The 24,090-nt window shown below is 41.3% G+C and overlaps 4 protein-coding genes and 1 non-coding gene across 7 annotated transcripts; 3 read left to right on the forward strand and 2 right to left on the reverse strand.

Moving 5' to 3' along the window:
- The first annotated feature begins 2,127 nt into the window (after positions 1-2,127).
- On the forward strand, positions 2,128-7,977 carry slc1a6 (solute carrier family 1 member 6). The gene is made up of 11 exons (XM_037250694.1): positions 2,128-2,672; positions 3,882-4,151; positions 4,271-4,408; positions 4,478-4,685; positions 4,835-4,877; positions 5,049-5,174; positions 5,241-5,425; positions 5,803-6,036; positions 6,125-6,319; positions 6,477-6,611; positions 6,760-7,977. Exons 1-11 carry the CDS (start codon positions 2,666-2,668, stop codon positions 6,956-6,958), a joined length of 1,740 nt encoding a protein of 579 aa, XP_037106589.1. The 5' UTR covers positions 2,128-2,665; the 3' UTR covers positions 6,959-7,977.
- A 758-nt stretch (positions 7,978-8,735) lies between these two features.
- Positions 8,736-11,685, reverse strand: ccl44 (chemokine (C-C motif) ligand 44). The gene is made up of 5 exons (XM_037250766.1): positions 11,530-11,685; positions 10,514-10,643; positions 9,935-10,082; positions 9,748-9,822; positions 8,736-9,663 (listed from the first exon to the last, which is right to left on the reverse strand). Exons 1-4 carry the CDS (start codon positions 11,591-11,593, stop codon positions 9,784-9,786), a joined length of 381 nt encoding a protein of 126 aa, XP_037106661.1. The 5' UTR covers positions 11,594-11,685; the 3' UTR covers positions 8,736-9,663; positions 9,748-9,783.
- Positions 11,686-12,770: 1,085 nt separating this feature from the next.
- Positions 12,771-22,508, forward strand: LOC119122334 (serine/threonine-protein kinase NIM1). Of its 3 annotated transcripts, XM_037250717.1 has the most exons (5): positions 12,771-12,816; positions 13,060-13,110; positions 19,428-19,763; positions 19,929-20,200; positions 20,603-22,508. In XM_037250717.1, the coding sequence occupies exons 3-5, from the start codon at positions 19,496-19,498 to the stop codon at positions 21,353-21,355; spliced, it is 1,293 nt and encodes a 430-aa protein (XP_037106612.1). In that variant the 5' UTR covers positions 12,771-12,816; positions 13,060-13,110; positions 19,428-19,495; the 3' UTR covers positions 21,356-22,508. The 3 variants fall into 3 exon arrangements, with proteins under 3 accessions (XP_037106612.1, XP_037106613.1, XP_037106611.1); XM_037250718.1 differs by lacking the exons at positions 12,771-12,816; positions 13,060-13,110 and adding an exon at positions 14,725-14,857; XM_037250716.1 differs by lacking the exons at positions 12,771-12,816; positions 13,060-13,110 and adding an exon at positions 17,979-18,533.
- trnap-cgg lies at positions 14,266-14,337 on the forward strand. Its single transcript has one exon. It is a non-coding gene; the product is annotated as a tRNA-Pro (tRNA).
- Positions 16,262-17,986, reverse strand: pole4 (polymerase (DNA-directed), epsilon 4, accessory subunit). Its single transcript, XM_037250765.1, has 4 exons — positions 17,617-17,986; positions 16,837-16,921; positions 16,614-16,655; positions 16,262-16,529 (listed from the first exon to the last, which is right to left on the reverse strand). Exons 1-4 carry the CDS (start codon positions 17,857-17,859, stop codon positions 16,516-16,518), a joined length of 384 nt encoding a protein of 127 aa, XP_037106660.1. The 5' UTR covers positions 17,860-17,986; the 3' UTR covers positions 16,262-16,515.
- Positions 22,509-24,090: the final 1,582 nt, after the last annotated feature.

The following is a 24,090-nucleotide window of genomic DNA, read 5'->3' on the forward strand; positions in this document are numbered from 1 at the left end:
TTACCATTCACTCGCTGTCATTTCATGGCACTGGGTCATTGCTCATTCCTTTTGACAAATAATTAATGAGCAAAATGGGTGTGCATGTGTGTGTGTCTTGGGTCGAAAGGAATCACGCTCCATTCCACTCGCCCGGGCATCCTAATACTATTACACAATGTGATGAAGCAATAAAGAGGCTGCACAAACACGGCTCGGACTCCCGATGTCCGACTTTGTTGTCACTAATAACACAACATGAGCACTCTTGCTGTTGCTAGGTAACTAATGGACTCGCCTTAAGTGGACACAGTGACTTCATGACATGATGTGTGCTCAAAGTCAATTGGAATTTGGCGTTATTTTGTTACCATGGCCCCAAAGGTGACATTGGATGATTCTGTTATTTGTGGAAAGCTTTTGGAAACAGCTTGATGGGATTGTTGCACCCAAAGGTGTTTGGGTTAGAGAAGTGTCACCTCCAGCAGGCGTGTGAATGATTACATTTATCTAAACGGGGATCATACATGATGCGTTCCTCCCACGTTATGTGGTGAGATAATTGTGTTGCCATGGCGATGCAATCTGTTCTTATCACTTTGGTTTCACACTAGAGAGTGCCTCAAAAATCACCTCAATAAATGTTGTGCAGCAAAATAGCACGTTCACGCCTTTTTAGTGGAGTTTTTTTATAATGTGGCTTCATTTTTAGTGCATTTATTATTTATTATTGAGAAGATTTTAAGGTTATTTCGGTGAACCTACATTTTTGTGTGTATATACAGTATGTGGCACATACGTCATAATTGCTTCTCTTACATTTTTTAATTTTTTTAGGCTTAGTTTGCAATGTACTAGTGAGTTCAAATTAATTGTAATTATATCTGTATACAGTGTCTTGTTCAGAAAGATCTAAATTGAAATTAAATTAAATTAAATTAAATTAAATTTGATTAAATTAAATTAAATTAAAATGAAATTACATAAAAAATATTAAATTCAATTAAATCTAAATTTAAAAAAAATAATTAAGGAGTTATGCCATCATCACTTTTTATGACTCAGCATTGGTTCAAATCAATTTAATTATGAAAATTTAAAAACTGGATCATTTCATCCAATACGATCACCTGAAAATGTGATCGGCCCCCAATTTCCATTCACATGATCAGATTGGTACAATTCTAGTAAAACCAAGCCGTTTCCACCAGTTGATTTAGAAGCCAACGTTGCACATGGATTGCCGAGTGGGCGCGAGGGCGTCGGGCCGGGTGCCAAAGGGTTACACATCCATGAGCAGATGCATGTTGTCATAGCGATGACTACAGGCAGTCTTTTCCTGCACCACCACAACTATGTGAGTGTTTCCAATTAACAAACATTAAAAAGGCTGCTGGCATTTCTACTCGGGGGGGAATTCCATCTCATACGTGACAAAAGTGGCCATCATGCACGTTTTAAGTCACGATCACATCTAGTTGTCGTGCCTTTCACCCCATGTGAGTGTCGTGGGCGGGCAGCAGGTGGTTTGTCTTCATTATTTATTTTTCTTCTTCCCCGCTGAAGGATCCTTAACCTCTCCACCTCCCACGCAGAGCTCCCGGGCGCCGCTCCCTGCCGGAGGCTTCACCGACCGGCGCAGAACGCGATGGGCTAACGTAGAATGCGTGGGCGACGGCAGTTCATTATCAGCTCCTCCATGAAGAGAGAAGGCATCCCCACGCCGACGAGAAAGAGGAGCTTCTTTCTTCTCAGGTGTGTGCAACTTTTCTCAAGAAGTGACATGATGGCTTCTTTCGGGAATGAAAGTTTTGCAATTTTGCTTTGCAGCTTGTTCAAGGAAGGACGCATGAGTGCTTGATTTCAACCGAGAGGGTATCTATCGACCCATCTATCTATACTGTCTAAATCTTTCCATCATCCATCCATCTGTCTGTGTCTGTTCTTCCATCCGTACCTCACATGTCCATTCTGTCGCATGTTTTTTGTCAGATGTATCTTTTTTGTCCATTTGTCCCTCATGACTGCTTGAGTATAGTCAAGTGTATCTTTATCTTATCTATTCAATTGGTATCCAGCATCCATCCATCCGTCCGTCCGTCCATCCATCCATCCATCCATCCATCCATCCATCCATCCATCCATCCATCCATCCATCCATCCATCCATCCATCCATCCATCCATCCATCCATCCATCCATTTTTACCCTTCTGACACATTGACAATAACCGAGGATATCCGTCCATCCATCTTTCCATGCTATTCCTTTAAAGAGTCTTTATGCTAGTCCACTTGATGTCTGCTTTCACTTTTTTATCTTTTGGATGTCAAAGTTGGAGATTAATTCTGTAATTCTACTCTTAATTGAACTTGCGGCCATGTCAAGGACCAATAGAGAGCAGAACATAAGAGGTACAAGGGGTGATTGGCCTTTTGTAGACTTGAACTTGGACTCTAATTGGTGTGTGTGTGGTCAGTGTGCATGTGTGTGTGTGTGTGTCTGTCTGTGTGTGTGGAGGTATAAAAAGGTCAGAACAGGTGAGAGGCATGTTTTATGTCTGTCTGCTCGTGAGGGCAGAACAGCAGAGCACACACCATCATTCGATGCTTCACCTCTGGATGGTACACACACACGCACACACACTTAATCGATGTCTTGATGGGACTGCTTCAACACGCTGAATCATGAGCAGTGAGTTTTTATTTATTCTTTTTTTTTTTATTGGTAAATTGCCTTGAACGTAAGCCAGCTAATTGAAAGATGGGCTATTTGTTGTAGGCCAAATTGTTCGACGGGAGCTTGTTGTCCTAGTACGTTTTCACAAGGCGGTCCAAAATGAATAAATCTCGAGGTGTGAAATGCTGAACGCGATTGTGCTGTCATTTAGCAAGAAATATTTACCCTCTCATTATAAAAATAAATTAGAAGCCATTAATTAATATGGAACAGGAAATACGGAAGGGTCCAAACCTAATATTGAGATAATAATATCTCATCAAATATTTTTGTGGGTAATAAACAAAGATAATAAATAAAAGGAGGCTGGAAAAAAAAGTCCAAGGAAAAACGATAAGGACTCCGCCTTTTCTTGGGCGCATATGTTCGTTTGTTGAGGCCGATTGACGGGAAACGTTGTAACCTACTTAGATAAGAGCAACCGCCATGTGCGCCTCTTTACCACACTGTTGTGTTACTCCACGCAACTCAAAACGGTAAGGCTTTGGAAATCTTTCATATTATATTTGACAGCCTTTTTTATGTTATTGAAAGTACTTTTCATTGATTGAAGTGTTTGCTGTGAAGTCAGAGAAATAAGCTTTAGTTGCATCATATTTTCTTAGGATGATGCAGTATTAGTTACAGTACAAATGTTTATTAAGGTTTGCATTTTATACCTATGATTACTTTTTCTTTCAAAGTATTTTCACTTACTGGTCAAAATGCATATTTGGGGACGGCTGGCATTTAATAATTCAAAGTTGTGTCTTAAAAAAAAATCCCCTAACTCAATTGAATTAAAAAAATCTTTATGGGAGAGGAAGTAAGTATAACCAATTGAAAAAATGTGGTTGCATAAGTGTACACACCCTCTGCTCACTTGGATGCCGATATGTTCAGAATGTTAAATGACTGTTAGCTCACACCCGCCGCCATTTAAAGTGCTTCGAAATAACTCCAAGTAATTTTCAAATGTTCTTGAAGGTAGTTTGAAGGTGACTGGTTAATTTTAAACGCAGCCACATCCCAGTAATAAAAGGGTGTGCACAGTTGTGCAATGACTTTATCACAGTTCAGAGTAAACATAAGAATTTGTTTTTTGTATATTACGAAAACCTAGCAGGAGGGTGTGTCTGCATGTCATTTATTTTACATTTTCTTGATCATGTCATCTTTGTCCAGTTTCACACGAGACCTCCCTCCTGGACCAAGTTCTGGAACTGATTATGAGCGAGAAGCCGCCAGCCACCAGCGCTAGTCTTTTCCTAAACGAGGACGCGGAAAAAGCCGCCGTGCCCGAGCCGACGGACTTGAAGAGACGAGTTTGCGCGGCCATGGAGAGGAAAGCGAGTATCATGAAGGAGAAAATAAGCTCCATCAGCAAGGAGGGCGTCAAAGCTTTCCTCAAAAGGAACCTTTTCGTTTTATTCACCATTGCTGCCGTGGCTGTGGGTGAGTGTCTTATTTAGTTTTCTTCTCCCTGACGAATTTTTATTTCCTACGTTTGAAAACTTTTTACAACCTTCAAGATGACTCAGGTATTTTTTTATATGCCGTGCCGCTCTCTTCAGGCATCATCCTGGGCTTCTCTCTGCGCTCCCATGACTTGTCCCTGAGAGAGATCAAGTACTTCTCCTTTCCTGGGGAGCTGCTGATGAGGATGCTGAAGATGCTGGTGCTGCCTCTCATCGTGTCCAGCCTGGTCACAGGTGCATTTTGAACACGTTCAAGTTTAAACAGTTTGTTTTGTTGAGCAGTAATAACATAGTCTGTTGTAGGAATGTCCTCCTTGGACAGTAAAGCGTCCGGTAAAATGGGCGCCCGTGCCGTGGTCTACTACATGGTGACCACCCTGATCGCCGTCTTCATCGGCATCGTCATCGTGATCATCATCAAACCCGGGAAAGGCAGCAGGGACAGCCTCGTAGCCAAGAGCGGCAATGTGGAACTGGTCCAGGCTACTGATGCTTTCCTGGACCTCATCAGGTAATCCAGTATCTTTGATGAAGCAAGATGGTCAATCAAAATATATTTTAAGATCTTTTGTGTTTTTCTGAAGAATTTGTTTGCGGTGTTACATTACAGACAAAACGCATCACCCCACCCAAAATTGTTTTCTTATCATTTCCTCACAGGAATATGTTTCCACCTAATCTCGTGGAAGCTTGTTTCAAGCAGGTAAAATACTTTTAAATTCATTTGAAATGATGAGTTCTCTTTTTGAACTTTAAAAAAAAAACAAAAAAACTACTAAATATATATATAAGTAAACTACTGAATATAAAAAAAAATACTTAATAAAAAAAAAAAGATTTTAAAATAATAAATTGCTCGGTTGTCATGTTGCAGTACAAAACCACATACAAGAGGATTGTACACACAAGGAACATGACGGTGAGACTGAACCTCACTGACACTGCGAGCAACGTGACGGACGCCAACGTGAACCTCAGCAGTGTGCTTCACACCATAAAGGCGAGTCCTTGTGACCCTACCCTCTCGTCTCACGTGCCTAGCGGGTAATCATGACTCCCTTCTCAGGAGACGTTGGAGGAGACGGTGCCCGTGCCGGACTCCTCTGATGGCGTCAACGCTCTTGGTCTGGTCTTCTTCTCTATGTGCTTCGGTCTGGTCATCGGCAACATGAAGCTGAAGGGTCAAGCTCTTAGGGACTTCTTTGACTGCCTCAATGAAGCCATTATGAAACTGGTGGCCATCATCATCTGGTCAGCAGGCACACACACACACACATGATGTGAAGTGAGGCAACCTTGTAAAATTACTACATATTTGGACTAAATAGGAATAAATTGAAAGAAATGTGCACATAATCATATCCTGTCATCAGACAGAAACAATCCAAAGTAATGCTCCCAATGAAATGAATGGAAATGTAATTAATCCGTTCCAGCGGCACAACAACACGATTTTGATTCTTAAAACAAATATGCTAAAGTTGTCTAACTGATTGGTATTCAGAAAAGCAAACTTTATTTACCTCTTTAAAGCAACTCAATGGAGAAGAAATAGAATTAAAGCAGCGTTGATAGGCAAGTTGTTGTTCCATTTTCCTCAACGATTGAACTGTGTGTGTATGGAGCAGGTACGCCCCGGTGGGTATCCTCTTCCTGATAGCGGGCAAGATTGTGGAGATGAAGGATCTGGCAGAGATGGGCGGCCAGCTAGCGATGTACACCGTGTCGGTCATCGTGGGCCTCCTCATCCACGGTCTCTTCGTACTGCCGCTGCTCTACTTCCTGGTGACCAGGAAGAACCCCTACAGCTTCATCGGCGGCCTGCTGCAGGCGCTCATCACAGCTCTGGGAACCTCCTCCAGGTGATTTATCCAGATTTCATAATAAATCATATATTAAATAAAATAAAGTTAAAAATTTGGTGCCATCTTTATCCCTTCCATTTGACAGTTCTGCAACTCTACCCATTACTTTTCGCTGCCTGGAGGAGAATAACCATGTGGATAAACGGGTGACCCGCTTTGTTCTCCCCGTGGGCGCCACCATCAACATGGACGGCACCGCTCTGTACGAAGCTGTGGCGGCCATTTTTATCGCTCAAGTCAATGACATGGATCTGAACTTTGGACAGATTCTAACAATCAGGTAACACTTACAAAAGATTTTTTTAAATCGGTGAATACGCAGGTGCCAAAGCTCCAAGGTCATTTTCTCTTACTAACCCCAACAAGATGGCACTAACCGTTTAGCAAACACGTCTCTCTTCCTCCTCCTCCCGCATCCCCTCCCGTCGCCTATTCAGTATCACGGCAACCGCTGCCAGCATCGGAGCAGCAGGCATCCCACAGGCTGGCCTGGTTACCATGGTGATTGTATTGACATCGGTGGGACTGCCCACAGAGGATATAACCCTCATCATCGCCGTGGATTGGTTCCTGTGAGTTGCCCGCTAAATGTCAGCGTGATGAGTGATTGGTCGGGTTTTTCTGCTTGAAATGTCATTGTCGAGGGCAACCCACGAGGTGCCCCCATCAAATATTTATTTGAAGTAACACATTTGCGTGCTGTGTGTGGTCACCCCTCAGAGACCGTTTGCGTACCACCACCAACGTGCTGGGCGACTCTCTCGGGGCGGGCATCTTAGAGCACCTCTCTCGTGGCGAATTGCAGAATCAGGACGAAGAGGTGCGCAACTCCGTCATCGAAGAAAACGAGAAGACTTACCAGCTTATTTGCCAGGACAACGACATTGTGCGTAATCACAACAGCGAGACCACAATGTGAAAGCTGCGGTTCGTCCAGTAATACCGGGCAGATGTAATTTTCCATGAAATATTTTTTAGGCTGCATAGCTTTCCAATTAGCAGTGCGAAACAGTACAGACAACAACAAAAACTAGAGTATGTGACGCCGAACTCGAACCCAAGGATTTTTCATATTAGTGAATCCGCTGTTTGTTAGACAAAAATACACTTTTTTGTTTTGGCATCTTGGGGGCAGAATGCCGTGCTGCCCAACAAAGCAGGACGGGGAAAGGCGGCAGGGTCAAAGTCACACGCACTGAAAAGAGAGATAGTCAAATTAGGTCATAAGAATGACGTCACCAAAAAAAAAATTACAGAAAAAATGGTATCACTACGAGGCATACAATTGTAATGTTGCGATAAAATATGTAAAATTTTCCACAAAATGGAGGTTAGGCTCCAAATTGTACCTTCCACGTTGGAGGGTCAATTGTTTGTCATTAATCATCAAGACTACCTCTAATAGAAACTGGATGCGGAATGTAACAGTAATCGTGCATATTGAATAAATATTATTTTATCCTGTTAAGGTTGCTTACATGCCGTGAAATGTGAAAGCACTTGACTGTTAAACACTGGACTTTGCTACTCATTGTTTTAAATTCTAGTGACTTGCCAGGATGTGGCTTCTTGTGAGTCTTAATATTTTTTGCTCTACTATTACCTTTTAAGACTGTACTGCTGTGAACTAATTTAAATACACAGGTAAGATTGTCTGTAAAGTTTTTGAAGAAGCACACTATTTTAATGTTTATCATATTCTGTTCATGGATTAGTTTGATGGGAAAATATTTTGTTATTGTGAAGAGTGTAGAGAACTGTATGTGCAGTAGTTTAATCCTTTTTGTGCTGAACGCTTCACGTCAATGTAATAATTCAGAAAAGTGTCAATGTGGGCTTTAGTTTTAAAATGATTCATGTAGTTTTAGTGAAAAGGGGTTTCCCCCCAAATTGATGGCACAATGTGATGAAATAAATGGCTCAGGAATTCAAACTTGACGCTCATAATTGTGTTTGTGGCTACCCCTGGTGGAGGAAATTCTCCTGTCTTGGGTCATTTTTAAAAAATATATAAAATGGATTCATAAAAATCAATAAGTTATTCGACCTCTTGGAGGTACGGAAGAGGATTAGGGACATTTCTTCTTTCGTCTTATGGCTAAGTGCTAGTATCTTAATTGCTAACTTTGCTATGTTGAACAGAACATCATTGTTAAACATACCATTTAATTTCAAACTAGTTTCGCATTTTTTTTAATAGAAGGCAGACTATACAGTTTTCTGAAAATGGCGGGTAACATCATCTTGAAGATAACACATCTAACAGGTATTTTTGCACTTTATTTAAACAGTTCCACTAATTGCTATGTGCTAAGGCTAATCGCGTGCTAAATTGCTATGATACATTAAACTATGTATAAAAGATTTCCCATAAAGATTCACTTGAACATTGCTTAATACAAACAATATTTTATGAAGATATTTATGATACTGCCTCAGTGCTAAACGTTTTCTAACGCTCATTGCTTGCTAACAATGCTATGCTAACTCTAAAAAGAAATAATACCGTGTGTGTATGTCTGCTCATTGCGCACATATTCTCATGGATAAGTGTAAAATCTATGGACACTCTTACAAAAATATACAATAAATAAACAGACTACTTTCTGGTTTAGGCAAATACTGAAACATCATTTAAGTGTGTTAAAATAACAATTATTTCCTTAATTTGTTTGCAATAAGACAACACTAAAAGATTGTTTCAGATTCTTTTATAAAATAATTCACTTTACATAGTGTTTCAACATACAGTGTATTCTTCTACAATACGATGATTGTGTGCTTCACACACTATCGAGCCCTCAAAGTTGGAACAGCCTTGTCATGTGGTGAATGGAATCATGAAGAAAGTACTTTGGCATAGTTTAATGACGGACTATGTAGTAGTGTGTGTGTGACGCGAATACAAGATTGAAACACAGACCGTACGTAATATTACGCTAGTATTAACAATCGGTATAAAGAGCAGATTGCTTTTCACTGTATGTAAGTTTCACATCTCGACTTCAGTTGTATAACAGTCACAAACGGGAGGTCAAAGTCTGAAAGGGACCGTGAAACCTGGATTGTACAAAAACAAGGTGCAAGTCAATTTAGTCAAAGAAAAAAGAAAATACTCCCCTAGAAGTTCTGCACCCATCAAACCTGAACTACTTACTCAGAGCAGTTACACGTGAATGTGAACATTTACAAAGCACAAACAAGCATATAAGTATCTTGCTTCAGGACGATATTAAAACCACTGCTCATATACATTTTTTCAAATCACAATGTGTTTTTTTTTTCTTTTTTCTACAGATCAGCCACAAAAGACGTTATGGATGGAGAGGGGGAGACTCTTTTGAGGCAGACTGGCAAATAACAGTAAGAGCCATTTTAGTTAAATCCATCACGCATATCTTACAAGTCAATCCTCCTCCACCTCCTCCTTCTCTTCACTTTTGCAATCTGTCAAACACAGTTCATATTTTAAATATGTAAAGCCATTTAAATAGATATTGCTGCCCAGGTCTGGTCCACTGCAGACAGATAGTTGTGATATAGAGCAAGAGACACAAGACGACTGGAGAGTCAGCTAACTGCTGTGTTACTGTAGGATGACGAGCTGCTGACAGTTTACTTGGCCTGCAGGGAGGAGAAATGAAAACTGTGAATCTTGAAGGTAAGACACAAACACTCTCACCATCTAAAAATTAAAAAGAAACATACCTACGACTATTCATTTCCCGTCATATTTGATGCTTCTCACTCCGTATTGAAGATGGCCCAGTTTTCTTTCTTCTCCTGATGGTTTAAAAAAAAAAAAATTGTAATTGAGAATTTACTTTGAGCAAGCTTTATAGACATGTTGCTGCTCCAGCCAAGTAAAAAAGGACACGTCTGTGTCATATCTGACCTCTGTCATGACAGGCAGGTTGTCGTGAGGAAGAAGCCACATTGTTCGATGGGCTTTGGTCCGCTGTCTCTGCAGGAGCTTCCGCAGCAACCTTTTCACTTTACGATCCTTGGGATCGGCACATTTCACCGCTTTTTTGGTGTAAAGGCTGCCCAAAAAAAAAAAAAAAAATCATACTTATTATAACTGTTTGTCGACAGCATCGTAGAAAATACATACAAGCTCTGTTTCAAGGTTCATTTCACGAAAGCCTGAATCCGATACAGTTAATGAAACCAAAAGGAATTTGTAGAACTTGAAGAATTCCATGTAAGGTTACATCCCCCTCCCTCATTTCACGCAATATTTTTCTCAGCGTTGCTGACCCTGACCAAAAGTTTGACTGTGGCCAGACTCTGTTCTATTTACAGACGTCTTGTCATTGCCACATATTTCCTCTCTGACTTTTCTGGCAATTACGGGGCTCGCCACAACATCACGACCTGGAACGATGACCGCGGCTCTCAGCCCGGACTCTCGGTAGCATATTTTCCACGCCTGTGCTCAATAGCTCCAGGAGTGGATAGTTGGAATACTTGCATGATGGCTTGTATACTGCAGTCCGGTCCCTCGGTCTGCACCTCAAACCGCAACACGTCCTTGGTGCGCACCTTGCCGTGAGAATACAACATGCAGCATTGGACATCCCGTTGCATTTGCACACCTTTACCTGGCAAAAAATAAATTGCTCATATTTTGTTTGTCATAGTGACATTTCAATGGATATCATCAGAAATTCAAAATATATTTGTTAGACACGACAATTTGCTGCCCCGAAATTGTGTTGCTAAGTGAAGGTCCGCTATCTGCTTATTAAATACTGACTTTAGCTAGAAGCGTTCATCCTGTCAGCATGCTTTTTCTTTTTTTTTTTTTTTTGCTGTTTGCCTGTACATTTGCGTGCTTGCAGTTAGCATGGGAGCTTGACCGATATACTTACTATACTATACTAACATTCCAACATCCACTTAATACAATTCATATGAAGTTCCATGAACTTTTCGCTTGTGAAATTGTCAAGTCTCAAACGTACCTGATTGTGGGATTGACTCTAATCCAGGTGGAACAACTGTGAAGTATTTGCGGCTACTTCTGCTCGGTGACGAATGATGTATTTTGGTGCAGCAGAGTGTGAACCGCACGTTGTCGCCTACACATATGCGCACAGCTTGAAGGCACAATGGTATCCGTGTGCTGTCCTCTGTGTGACTGTTTCTGCGTGCATGTGTTATGATGGAAGCTTTGGGCGCAAAATAGGACAGCGGCGCCCGGTTACGCCTCACTGGAATCCAGAGCTCAACCGCTCGTACTTTCGCTTCCAGCTCTGGAAGCGTCGGGGTTACGAGACGACACCATCGCGTCGGGTGCTGATCGCCGGGGCCGTTTTTCCTCCTCGAGCCCTTCGCGCGAGCCCCTCTTGTTTACATCCATCGCTGCTCTCACTCCCCCGCCCCCCCCCTCCCTTTTTCCAGATTCGCCATCGCTCTTTCGTCCACACTGTCCACCTGAGGGGTGCGTGCGATTCATGCGGTATCCTCACACTCGCCGTGTCTTACCTTGCACAGATGCCAGGAGGAGAACAGTCAGGGAGATAACAGTCAACATCTGCAGCATGAACATGATGAGGCCGGCAGAAAGGAGGATGATCTCGTCGCTCACCTCTCTCTCCCTCTATGGCTGCTGCCTCTCTTGTGTGACTCCCTCCCTCTTTTTATACCTCCCTGCCCATCTCTCACTCACTCACTTCCACCACCTCTTTTTTTTTTATCTCACTATCTTTCCCTCCCTCCATCTGATTGTCCAGTTTCATCTTGCCATATTGTCACACTCCACTCAACACTCCTCACCCGCCTCCTCATGTCTTATCAGAAGATTAAAAATCACTCCACATTCTTTCGCTGTCTCTTGCCTAAAGTGCCTCACGGGCTTTTTTTTTTTTTTTTTTATGTGGCAGTTCTTTGGATTTTAAAAACATTTAGAAGATAAGACTCTATTTATCTTGGCTGTAGAATATCACTACAGCAGGTGTATCCAACTCAACTCTGTCAGGAGCAGGATTTCTGGAAAGCTGTGTTTACTGTGGCATCGCTCAAACTATACTTAGAACCACGCTCGCTCCAAGAATTTCTGATGTGTTGGATGAGAAATGTGCACAACATGCCATTCAAACCAGAAATGTGAAACCGTATCACAGCTGAGTGCAAGTTTGGCTTGAATTTCAGGGACACTTGCAGCTTCTGCCCTTTAAGCTTTTTTGCAGTGTTTAGAAAAATGCTTTTTCCTTTTATGGGCACAACTAAAGCTGAAAAGAATCGGTACACCCTGTAGAAGAAACTCATTTCGGCCAGTTGTTCCTCAATCTTGTTATTTTCATTATGAGCCGATCGACAAATAATTCCTTTATTCGTGTCGTTTCCATGAATTTGTGTTAAAATTCGAAATATGAGTGTTTTTGACGTAAAAGGTCATCTTTTGGATATCCTCGTCTTTTTTTTTTTTTTAAGTTTGTTTCATCTTATTGTGAACCTTTATCAATGTGAGCAAAAGATGCATTTTATCACCCACTGTGGATGTTATTTAAGACCATCCAGGATTCAATTCTGCACTGAGATTTTTCTGGCAAGAGGAAATGAAAACAAACAAAAGAGTCTTGGCAGCAAGCGTACGGGTATTCCCAGCGTTTGTTTTATGTCTCTTTTGAAAGGTTTGACTCATACGCTAGTGTCACCGTGTAATTATCTTACATTTAGCCAGTTGAATGATTCACATGTTTGGAAAATGTCTTTTCGACCTCACCCTCGGTCTAGCGACGCACCGCAAGAATACGCTGGAATCAACAACCGGTCTGTGCTTCAAAACAATATCAGCATATTTGGAAACAAACCAAACTAATTTCTTTTCTGTTAATGTGTTTGTTGATCCAAATTGGCACAATAAATGCAATGAAACTTAAAGTCACCCCACAAGGCCGTAAAATTCAGATTTTTTTTTTTTTGAGGAAATATGTTTCTATAGTGTCACTAAACGGCGGAGGTCGGTCGTGTGAGACATGATATTAATTCATTTTTTTCTTTGTTTTTTTGCAGGCACTTATTCCAAATGAAGTAGCATCAACAAAGAAAACGAAATTTATCAAGGTATGTCAAGGGCCATCGGAGTTAAGGTAAAGTGTTTCATAGTTTTCTCTTTTGCACTGGTAAGACCGTTAAGAATGGGCTTCAACTTCGAATATTCCATTGCATTATTTGTAAGCACCCATATGGCATGTTTAATGAGAGCATTGTGGAAGTGCAGATGGTTATTGGCGGACACAAGGAATCACCATTCACAAATTAAACATGTTTGCTCCCCGGGCAAACCGAGGACCTATTCAGAGAACAAGGCAACGTACGTCCCCCTCAGGGGGGGGGCATTCTTATTTGAGCCGTGGAAGTGAAACTATGCAGTCGGAGCACCGAAGAGGCGAGGATGGAGTACAAGTATGTCCGTGCATGTGTGTCCACGCATGCGTGTGTATGTGGGCACGCGTTGGGGACGGGGGTTCAAGAATTTGACCCAAGAAATCAGGTTGGAATCTCAGCTGCGAAAACATACCTTCCACATGAACACAGGTCTGCTTGTGAGCCAGAGACATTTTCTACATAGCTCTGCGGCGATTAAAATATCTCCTGTCAAGGTGTGCAGACTCGCAAAAATGCGGGCAATCAAAAATAAAAGTTACAGCGAGACGCTAATGTGTTCCTCTTAGAGGGGGGTTGCGGTGAGGGGGGAGGGGGGGGGGGCTGCCTCCTGGAGTGGTTGTAGGGCTCAAATCACAGCTCTCGTGGTGCCTAAAGAGATCTCGCTGTACCTGGAAGGGATTTCCGAGGGATAAAATGCACAAGGGCAAATAGCTGATCTAATCTTTGCTATGAAGCAAACAAAGAGGTGCGTGATTCAGAGAACAAGTTATGTGAAATTGAACACAAATAAATTCCACATTCTGGGAATTATTTGGATCAGACAAGAAGCAGCATTCTTGTTCCTAATGGGTGTGTTTTCTTGCCTCGGATTGGTCTCTGCGGTTCATGTTCAGCGAGAGGTGCCATAGTTGCACATCAGTGTTTAACCTCAAATGACTTGTGCTGTTGAAACAATGCAACATGATGGTTTGAGACCGATGGTAAAAGTCGTATCCGAGAATAGCACGAGTGTCAGGATTTAAAATGAGCCTCCAAATGAGCCTAAAATGTACGTTTAATTGTTAGTAGGTTCATACTGGTACTGGTATTAGCATCTCTTTATTTGTAAGTGGCTTGTTGGTCTAGTGGTATGATTCTCGCTTCGGGTGTGAGAGGTCCCGGGTTCAAATCCCGGACAAGCCCTAGCTTAACTTAACTTTGAGTTAACTGATCCATACTTGCAATTTGAACCTGTTGTCAACAGGTATGAAGTTACCATAATGTTTGTTGTGGTGTATTAGAATCCCACTTTGTCTTTCAAGTCCTGGATGAGGCATCAATCAATTGATCTGCACAGTTGAAATAGTTAACCTATTTTGAATGGTAAGTAAATGCACTAAGTTAATTGAGCTACACAGTTTCCTTTTGTTGACATCTTGTGATGCTCATTGGTCTTGGTGTACTTTAGCAGATTGGTTTGTGATGTCACTAACCCCGCCTTTTTCGGTTTGTGACGCCGCCCAACTCCGCCCTCATTATTCTTAAAACATCCCGCAGGTGTGGCAGGAGTTCTTTCTCCTCCCTAGATCTGAGTCACAGAAGCGCTTGAGGTTTGACTTCATTCATGTATATAATAGTAACGACTCCCAAAACTTAGGATCAGACAATTGTGGATGAGCAGGCCGTCTTTCACTTTCTCTGAGATTGATACCAACTCTCTCTAGTAAGTCTATTTTTAGAGTTATTTCCTTCAGTGTGTGACATATTGTAGCCTTATTTGAGTCATTAGCTTTGCAGCTAACATCCCGGTTGATGTAACCACAATGCTAGCTGTGTGCTGTTTGCTGCTGCCGCAGTCTTTGTGAGAAACAGTCAAACAGGCCAGCCTTGGCCGTGTTCACCAAACTCCACTCATTCAATGCTAGGCTAACAGGAGACCTTTCTGGTGGAGCCTGTAATTCCACAACAAGGGGAAATTTCGTTAAAAAATCTGTTTGGTAGGGCGCCCAGAAGAAGGTTGTTGTCATTGTTGCAAAGCCTTTAAAATGAATCCATAAAGGCATTTGATGATTTTCTATCAAGTATGGACTGGAATACTTTGGGAAGTTCTGGTTCATGAAGACAAAAGTGATAACCCAATTAGTCCTCAAATCTTCATTTAGTGAGAGGCTTTTCATTTCACCCTTAATGGAATTTCTATATTGATTGTTGAACTAAAACAATGTCCAGTACTTCAACATGAGATTGTTTTTTTGTGTGTCAGTAAGACATTCCTCTGTAGGGAGTTGACTGGTGCACCCTTGGAACCAAACATCTGTGATCCTCACGGTTCTGTTTCATCAACGGCCGAAACACTAAACCCAGAAAATCAGCTTAAATACACTCAGACATTTATTTGGAAAATTCAGAGTGTAACAACTTGACTGTGCCTCGAGTGTGAACGATGTGTTTAACGAATGCGGTCAGCAAGAACAACACACAGGGAGATCCTCGAACATTCCTAACACAAACTTGAAACTTGTGAGGTTTTTCCTCGGTGTCACACAACAGTTGCTGTGTGGTTCTAAAGCCAAATTATACCAATTTTTAATCTGTATCATTTGTTTTTCCATTGGCAACCAAAAAATCCAAAAATGACAGTGACCCAAATTGTTCATAAAAAGGGACACTTGTAGATAGTCCAGTGGTCTTGTGTCACTCTTTGTATTTTTAACCCGATCCTAAAATCTAAATATGATTGAAAACTGAAACAAACAAATTATGCTCTTTTGTGTTTACATTTTAAATACAAGCATGAATCTTAGTGATGCAAAAACGTACGATCAGCACCTTGGACAGCGAACGGTTTAGTGAAGAAAAAAATGTTCACCTGGGTTGATGGTAAACATCTCAACTATTGAATCCATAATGTGAGCACCAGTGTTTACCTTGGGTAAATCCATTTCAAATAATCATCAATTCACATTTTTTAAGTACGTTACGAATATAGTGCCACATCGGTGATATTATGTTCTAATTAGTATTGTAAAAAATCACAAGCTATCCAAACTTATATCAGAAGGAAAACTTGCAGTGCAATTATTATTATACTAACAATGCATTAACTCACTCTAATAGAAAAAAAAGGTAGTCAGGAACTTTGATTTATTTCACAGGATAGCAACATTTCATCAATATATACAAACTAATGTACACCTGTAATGGCCACACAAATGTAAAGAATGACATCTCTGCATCACAAACACTTTGTAGAAAACCAGACATAAATATCGAAATTCTGAAAAAACATAGCAGAGATTTTTACATTGTATCACGTCCATAAAAATGAAAAAAGTTTATTGGATGGTTTTGATTTGGTGTTTTCATCTCCTGAAGTACCATTCAATCTAGCGCGCCTGTAAAAAAACCCAGAAAAGTCATTAATTATAGAACAGAATTAAATAACATTGTCTTGAATTGTTATGGGGTAAAAAGCTCACCTTCCAGAAATGCAAATTCGTCAATGGCCTCAATTGCGTTGTCTGCAGAAGAGACAATCAGGTGCACAAAATATGCAAGTTTTATCAAATGTTTGGCCTTTTAAGAACTAATAAAACTCAGTTTTCATTGAACAACCGGGAGATTTCTTAAATTGGATCTTGTTTGATCTTGCAAGTGTACCTAATATTTTTGACTGATCGGTTATTCTTTTTGTGCACTTACCCAGGTCTTTTCTTTGCAATGTCTTTCTCTTACCCTGCTGTGCATATACCATTGCGTCCTTTGCGATCATTTCAACAAACAATTCCTGTGGGACAAACAATTGGGTCAAAAACTAGTGAAAAAAAACACTTGCATTTTCAGTATAGTGGCTGTATATAAAATTTGTAGTTAGTTTATTCCTTAATTAGAACTACTCAGTTAGATGGTTTGCTGTGAGAGATCATACATATTCATGTGTGATAGGAAAATGTGAAATTCTTTTGGTAAATGAGTAAATACATAACAGGATTAGTGTAGTGAAATGAAACATCAAAAGTTATCATTGTCCATTCATTTCAGTTTTCATAACAAATCAAACTCAAGTTTGTTTGCACACTTCAGAAGTTGTAAAATAACTTAAATTATTTTGTCTTTATAAATTCTTTCAGCGCCTATGTTGTTGTATCGCTAATAGTACAGACATTCATCTGCCAGCAGAGGGCGCTTTCGCTTAATAAAATAGTATTCAACATGGGCAATAGAAATGATGTCTACGAATTTGCACTTATTTTTCCGTTGTTTGCTCCATTGGAATTAAGTACTCTTTCGGTTCGCACATATATAACATGCATTTGCTCCCTTGTACCAACTAATGGACGAATTGTGTAAAACGAGATCGTCGTGGGAAATCACGTTAATTCACGCCGCAACATCTTAATATCGCGAGACTGAATCTCCACGACAACCACAAGGAATAGCAATGCTTGATTGATCTTTTTTTGTTTGTTTGGGATTTAATACCGTGGCTTTAGCGATGATAAAGACAGACTCCTGGCTGGCGAGGGACACGTCTGGGTCGGTCTTCATCAAGGCCTTGATGCGGGTCAGGGGTAGCTTGGACAGCCGGTTGTGGCCCACGGTGGCCGCGGGGCCCGTCGCCTGCTGCTCCTCTGGCGCCTCGGCCGCACGGCTCTCTTCGTCGCTAGCGCAGTGGTCGGCTTCGTGGTCTGCATGGGTGACGGGTACCGCCATCGTGGCTGCCATTTTCTCTTTTTCTTCGACTGTTGTTAAATTTGACTGTAAACTAAGGCAAAACTGTGCTTATGCCGCGACATGTCACTGATGACAACAGAAGAGGCGCACCAGCATGTGCTTCCGCTTTCGCTGAGCTCCAAGCGCGCTGATTGGTCAGAATGCTTCGCGTATGTCCCGCCTTTTCCTCTCCCGCCAACACAATAGTTCTCAACGATTGGCTAAATTGGAAACCAGAATTTTACGATTGGTTAGAATCGGACATCAAATAAGGTTTTGTTTGTTTGGCGTACTACAAGAAAGGTTGAAAGGTAAGTTCATACATGCTGAATAGAAATGTATTTCATTTACATAATGTCGCAAAGTGTACATATTTTCAGGCATTTGTTTAATATTGTCACTGAACTTAATGATATAGTAATACCTTTCTTTGATTTATAACGGTTGAATCATGAAACCTTCTGTTATGAACCATCAGCTTTCTAGTTAAAATTAAATAAATAACGCTCCAAAATTGATTATGCAGCATTTTCATACTTGCAGCTGCTGCCAGAGCCAATGAGCAGTTCCCTAATACACTGCGTTAATAGGATTGAGGCTCATCTAATGAAGCTGCATTCACCATGTCCAGTCACAGTCAGGTGTTAGCAGCCTGAGGGACAGCATGAAGAATTCGCAGCATGCAGGTACATTTATTTCTGGCTGGTATATAGTTTTTAGTTTCACCCCAATATTTACTCTAGAAGTATTTCCATTGTGTGGTTGATTTGCTTTTGGTTCAATACCTAAAAGATCCACAAAGGGGCGCCTTTGAAATAAAATTGTGCAGGGAAAAACAACTTTGTTAAAAATAAATGCACATTTAGTTTGTCCTTACTGACGTTCTGTTAGAAAATATAGAAATATGAAACAAATACTTGATTCAAATTCGTTGTAATCATCTATTTTTGTTATTTATGTATTGTGAATAGATTTCTTGCAATGTATCAGTTGCCACGAATCTGCTATCGTCATTATCTTTGGCAAAATATGACAATATCGTGAGAAAAGACAATTTGTTGGCGGTTGTAACACATTTTAGTTCTATATTGTTGAAAAAGATGTACAAAAATGAAATTGCATCAACAATGTCAGGACTACTGTCTGTAGGAAATGTAAATATTAGCGTTCACTTTGGATTTTCTCACATTGGCTTGTATTGGTCGACCAGAGGTCATTGCTCTTTTTAAACAACACAACCTTGAGTAACATACAATTACATACTTTACAAAATGCAACAAATGGAAAAAAAAAGACTAACTCTCTTCTTTTGTGACCTGACTTCCAGTCCCTACAGGCTTCCGTAATTAGAAGAGACACACTAATGCTGCATCTAAAATAGTAAATCCTTGCCATTTTGAGGACTGACTGTACTACAGACTAATTTTAACCCACGGTCATACTGGACACACTGATTGCTGCATAAGCTTGATGTCATTATAGAGCCTGTTCTAAGTTCTAACAAACCTTTGGTTGAATTTTGTACAAAAATTGCAGTATACGTTTTCAAACGTGTCCCTGCTGTGTCCTCTCTCCAAAAGCCATCAAAACTAAACTGTGGCCCAAGCCGAAAGCAACTAAAAAACCCAAAGATGAGTCCCCCTCGAAGATGGAGAAGACGTGCACGGCGTCAACCTCGACAGCCTCCGCTGTTGCTTCTGCCGCCGCCGCCGCAAAAGGTTCCCCCCCGCAGCTGAGCGAGGCCGAGAGGATACGCCTGACGCCCTTTGAGAGGGTGGTCTACGAAATGGCCCACAATGAAAGGATGGTGAACGACCTCATCCTCGGCCGCAGGGTTGGATTCTACGAGCTGCGGGGGGAGATTGGCCAGGGGAACTTTTCATCAGTCAGACTTGGCATCCATGCTTTGACCAAAGGTCTGTTACTTTTATCTCCTTTATTTATTCTCCCAAACAGTTTTGTGCCTCTATGTTGCGTTCAACTGTCAGATTGAAAATGTATTTTTGAATTGGTTGTACAGAGGAAAGTATTTTAGATTGTGACAGAAAAGACCTACATTTGCTCTCCTGTGCCTTTTCCAGAGAGGGTGGCTGTCAAGATCATGGAAAAGCAAAGCAAGGTGGATAAAGGTCCCCATCCTTTCATCTCCTCGGAGATCCACTGCATGGAAAAGCTGTGCCACCCCAACGTGGTGCGTCTGTACGAGGTGATGGAAACGAGCAGAAAGATGTATCTGGTGATGGAGTACGGCAGTGGCGGCGACCTGTTCGCTCGCGTCACCACCAGGGGAAAGCTTAGCGACCTGGAGGCTAAGCTGATTTTTGCCCAAGTGGTCTCTGCTGTGAAACACATGGTGAGCATTAGTCACAATCTCACACTTTAGGCACCGTACACTCGCACGCAATCCGCAAAACAAACCATTTGTGTGCTCTGTGAAAGTGGTCAATAACAACTGTCTTAAAAGTCGAGTCTTAAAACTAAAGTCTAAAACCAGACAACAAGGATCTGTGGGATATTTATTTGTCATACACATATCACTGCTCAGAAATGTGTTCATAAGAGACAAAAGCAGCAAGCTATGCTAACCTCATTTAGAAGCTTCACTGTACATGATGAGTAAGAAGATACTTTGCAAGGATAGCAAAATAGAACAAAGCCTGAGTGTCAATGTACAAAACTCAGCCAAGAAAAGTGCAAAAGTGAAAGTGAGTGCGATCGAGTGAAAACACTGACGTGTTCCTGTGTGACGTTCCAGCATGAGAAGAACATCATCCACAGGGACCTGAAAGCTGAGAACATCTTCTACACCACCAGCTACTGCATCAAGGTGGGTGACTTTGGTTTCAGCAAAGAGAGCGCGCCCAACGAGCTGCTCACCAATTTCTGCGGCTCGCCGCCGTACGCCGCGCCTGAACTCTTTCGCGAAAAAGGATACATGGGCTGCTATTCGGACATCTGGGCTTTAGGTATTGTTCTGTACTTCATGGTGACCGCCACGTTGCCTTTCTACGGGGACAATTTGAGCAGGCTGAAGCGTTGCATTCTCCAAGGGGCCTACAGCATCCCCACGTATGTGCCCGACGATTGCCAGCTCGTCATCAAGGGCTTGTTACGGCCCGTACCTGTGGACCGCTCATCACTCGCCCAAGTTTCGGACGGCGCTTGGTTGAAGGGAATCCATTACCCAGACCCGTATGTGCCCCTGCCCTTAGTCCCGGCGCACTTGGTTCAGGCCACTGATGCTCTGTGCGTGGAAGAAAAGGAAGTGAAGACTCTGCTGTCAGACTTGGGCATCGTAGCTGTTCACTTGCAAAACAATCCCTGCTTGGACTCAAAGAGCCCGCTTACCGGAACCTACCGCATCCTCCTACACCGGGTCCAGAAGAGAAGGTCCGTGGAGGCCGTCGGCTATGGGGCACATCGCCCCGACGAGTATAATAGTCAGGCACGGTGGTGCGTCGCGTCAATGGACAAACGTAACCCATCAGAAGTCTGTATTATACTCTAATGAAGTGGTGCCTTGACTATACAGGAGCCACATTTTTTTAAGGAACAAAGAAACTTTGATCATTTTTTTAATTTGGAGCCAAAATCCGAATTACCAGTTAGACAGTCCACCACTAGAAAACAAACAGTGAGCGTCACAACCTCAGGCCATCATCAGTTCTCGTAGTGCGGCCATCATTTGCCAAATTTATTTTTTCTAACCATGACAAATGTTAAGAGCTCAACGGATGATGTCCGTTGAATAGAATCTTAAAATTATTGAAAAATACAAGCAAGGTTTGCAGCTGACTTGGCAAAGCACAAAATGTACTGTGTACTATACCAGTGGTGTCAAACTCATTTTTGTCAATTGTCACATTGTAGTCATGGTTTGTCTTGATCTTTGGTACATTAGTTTTGGAATAAAAAAAAAAAAAATGTAATACTGGGTTGTTTTTTTAGGAAGCTGAAACGGATTGATGGCATTTCTATTCATTTCAATGTAGAATTTTGATTTGAGTCAAGGTACCGTCTACTTGTTCACAACGCAACGTTTTCGTGACGTTTAATTTCAAGTTGTTCAACACTGAACTGGTGACGGCAGATGAGTAGGAGGTTCAGGGAGTTCTTTATCTCAGACATTTCTCCTAAGTAATGAGCTGTGACTCGCTGCGCCAGCATTACTCGGTATTTAGCGTTCTGATGCGAAGCATTCATCAATCACAGCGCTGCTATCCGTATCTCGCAATCCTTCTTAGGCTCGTGATGAATCCGTGGTTAATCCAAGGCCATAGTTAATCCCAGCTAGGGGGTCTGGGTTTAGGCTACTGGGAACATGCTCACTCCAACAATAATAAAAACGGACAGTCAGTGAGTAAAAAAGACCACTTGGCACTTAAAAATAATGATGATCAGTTTTGAAAAAGGTTTTTAAATACCATTTATATACCCAGTATATTAGATATTTTAATTTCCATTTAACAATGATATTCTGGTTGAAGTTTGCAGCATTTGTAGTGTATCGTACTGATAGCTATTGTTGATATTATATATTGATTACTCGAAATATGTATGCCTCTTTTCTTGAGGCAAACAAAGGGCATACCTTGCAATTAATGGCGTTCAGAAATTTATGAGGAGCCACTATTTGAGGAAATAAAATACATTGTATTTTTTTCCCTCTTCTTCTTCTTCTTGTTATTATTACTATTTTTATTATTATTAATTATTTTTTTACTACCTAATTTTGTATACAGTGTATTGTGATTGGTCAAATATGAACCCTGGCATGCCTTCACCTGACTGCAAAACAATTTGATGTGCATATATTGTTTTAGGCTGTACTCACATATAGGCCATTTGAAACATGCTTGAGCATCATTAACACTTAGGGCTCTGTTTTTGTAGATGCGGAAATGTCAACGTATCCTGCTTTTCGCTGTGTGTGTGTGTCCTTGACGATACGAACTGCGAAATGACAATTTGGTGTTTTACTCTTAAGTGTCCATTGTTTCTTAATGCAGCATGCTCATCTTTTTTTAAGGCGACTATCATTCTCTTCATTGCAGTGTACAATGAAGCTTTTAAGACCCCACTTCAAGCACCCTTTCCTGTGGGAAGTTCAAACTCTCAAATTCAAATTACAAAACCTTCAGATTTAAATTCTTCAGCCTCTTAGTGTGTCCAATTTATTTCATGTTAATCTTTCAACGCCTGCTCTCCTTGGCAGCCTTTTCCCGTTACCTCGCAATATCTGATCAGCAATAATCACGATAAGCTTTTTGTACTCTTTCTTCTTTTTTTTTTTTTTTTTGGGTAAATCCCCCTAGTCTGCCCTGCTCCCAGAGGAATGTGTGTGTGAGCAGACCTCCTGTCCCGGCTTGTTTACATATGAATCTTGCTCAATACTCAATTGGTGAAAGTCCTTGTTATCGTTTCCTCTTGTGCTATTACAATTTGTCGGCGAGAAAGTGATGTTCATGAGACACAAATATAAGCAATGATCTGCTTCCCCCTGCGCATTTCTATGGTTAATTATTTACACCGAGATGTTCAAAGGTTCAATGAGGACTTGGGTGAATTATTATTATTTCTTGGAAATCCAAAATGGCCAATTTTCTCACATGCCATCACTTTCCCAGCTGTTGAATGAGAAATTTAGTCCAACATTTTCACTGGAAAAAAGTCTTTATCTGTTTATATTTGTCATCTGTGGGCGACCAAGAAATCCTTTCACTTCCCAAAAACCGATCTGTTGGCATCAGTCAGTACCGCTGCCATTTATGGACAAGATCCTCTCTCAAGCTAAGCGAGAACACGCAACCACTTCTTCCTCCATCCCATGTGTGCATATTAGATGTTGCGTGTTTGGTTTGGCATGTCCTCAAGATGCTCGAAGCTACTTTTGTGTGTGCGACATGAGCCAAGGATCTTTCTGGGGAGATGAGTGTCAATGAATCAAACACGATTACGGCAAGATTTAACAGGTTTGACAGACTGTGATAATCATCTATGAATACTGCACAATTGTCAGAGCTCCACTTGTGCCCATCCAAGCGCACACATTTCAAAGGAGTCTTATTGTGGAAACTTTCACTTGTCAAACCGCAGCTGGAGGGCATCTGAGGCCACTTTTGGTTTCTCTTTCGCACATCATCGCTGATGTGAATCATAAGAGGCTGTCTTTTTGATTATATCTTTACTACTGCTTTGTCGGGTGAAATGAAGCAGAGATGTGTTCATTTAATTTGTGTTTAT

This window comes from Syngnathus acus, chromosome 4 (genome assembly GCF_901709675.1).
Source record: "Syngnathus acus chromosome 4, fSynAcu1.2, whole genome shotgun sequence".
In the NCBI taxonomy this organism is placed as follows: Eukaryota; Metazoa; Chordata; class Actinopteri; order Syngnathiformes; family Syngnathidae; genus Syngnathus; species Syngnathus acus.

Excerpts from the sequence above, each read along its gene's own strand:
- slc1a6 (XM_037250694.1), top strand. Across the intron at positions 4,686-4,834 it reads GCTTTCCTGGACCTCATCAG|GAATATGTTTCCACCTAATC; the intron begins GTAATCCAGTAT and ends ATTTCCTCACAG. Across the intron at positions 4,878-5,048 it reads TGGAAGCTTGTTTCAAGCAG|TACAAAACCACATACAAGAG; the intron begins GTAAAATACTTT and ends GTCATGTTGCAG.
- ccl44 (XM_037250766.1), bottom strand. The coding sequence starts at position 11,593 with ATGTTCATGCTGCAGATGTTGACTGTTATCTCCCTGACTGTTCTCCTC. Across the intron at positions 10,644-11,529 it reads CCTCCTGGCATCTGTGCAAG|GTAAAGGTGTGCAAATGCAA; the intron begins GTAAGACACGGC and ends ATTTTTTGCCAG. Across the intron at positions 10,083-10,513 it reads TGCAGTATACAAGCCATCAT|CCTTTACACCAAAAAAGCGG; the intron begins GCAAGTATTCCA and ends TTTTTTGGGCAG.
- pole4 (XM_037250765.1), bottom strand. The coding sequence starts at position 17,859 with ATGGCAGCCACGATGGCGGTACCCGTCACCCATGCAGACCACGAAGCC. Across the intron at positions 16,922-17,616 it reads TTATCATCGCTAAAGCCACG|GAATTGTTTGTTGAAATGAT; the intron begins GTATTAAATCCC and ends TTTGTCCCACAG. Across the intron at positions 16,656-16,836 it reads ATTGCAAAGAAAAGACCTGG|ACAACGCAATTGAGGCCATT; the intron begins GTAAGTGCACAA and ends TCTCTTCTGCAG.
- LOC119122334 (XM_037250716.1), top strand. The coding sequence starts at position 18,512 with ATGAAGAATTCGCAGCATGCAG. Across the intron at positions 18,534-19,427 it reads GAAGAATTCGCAGCATGCAG|CCATCAAAACTAAACTGTGG; the intron begins GTACATTTATTT and ends TCTCTCCAAAAG. Across the intron at positions 19,764-19,928 it reads CATCCATGCTTTGACCAAAG|AGAGGGTGGCTGTCAAGATC; the intron begins GTCTGTTACTTT and ends TGCCTTTTCCAG.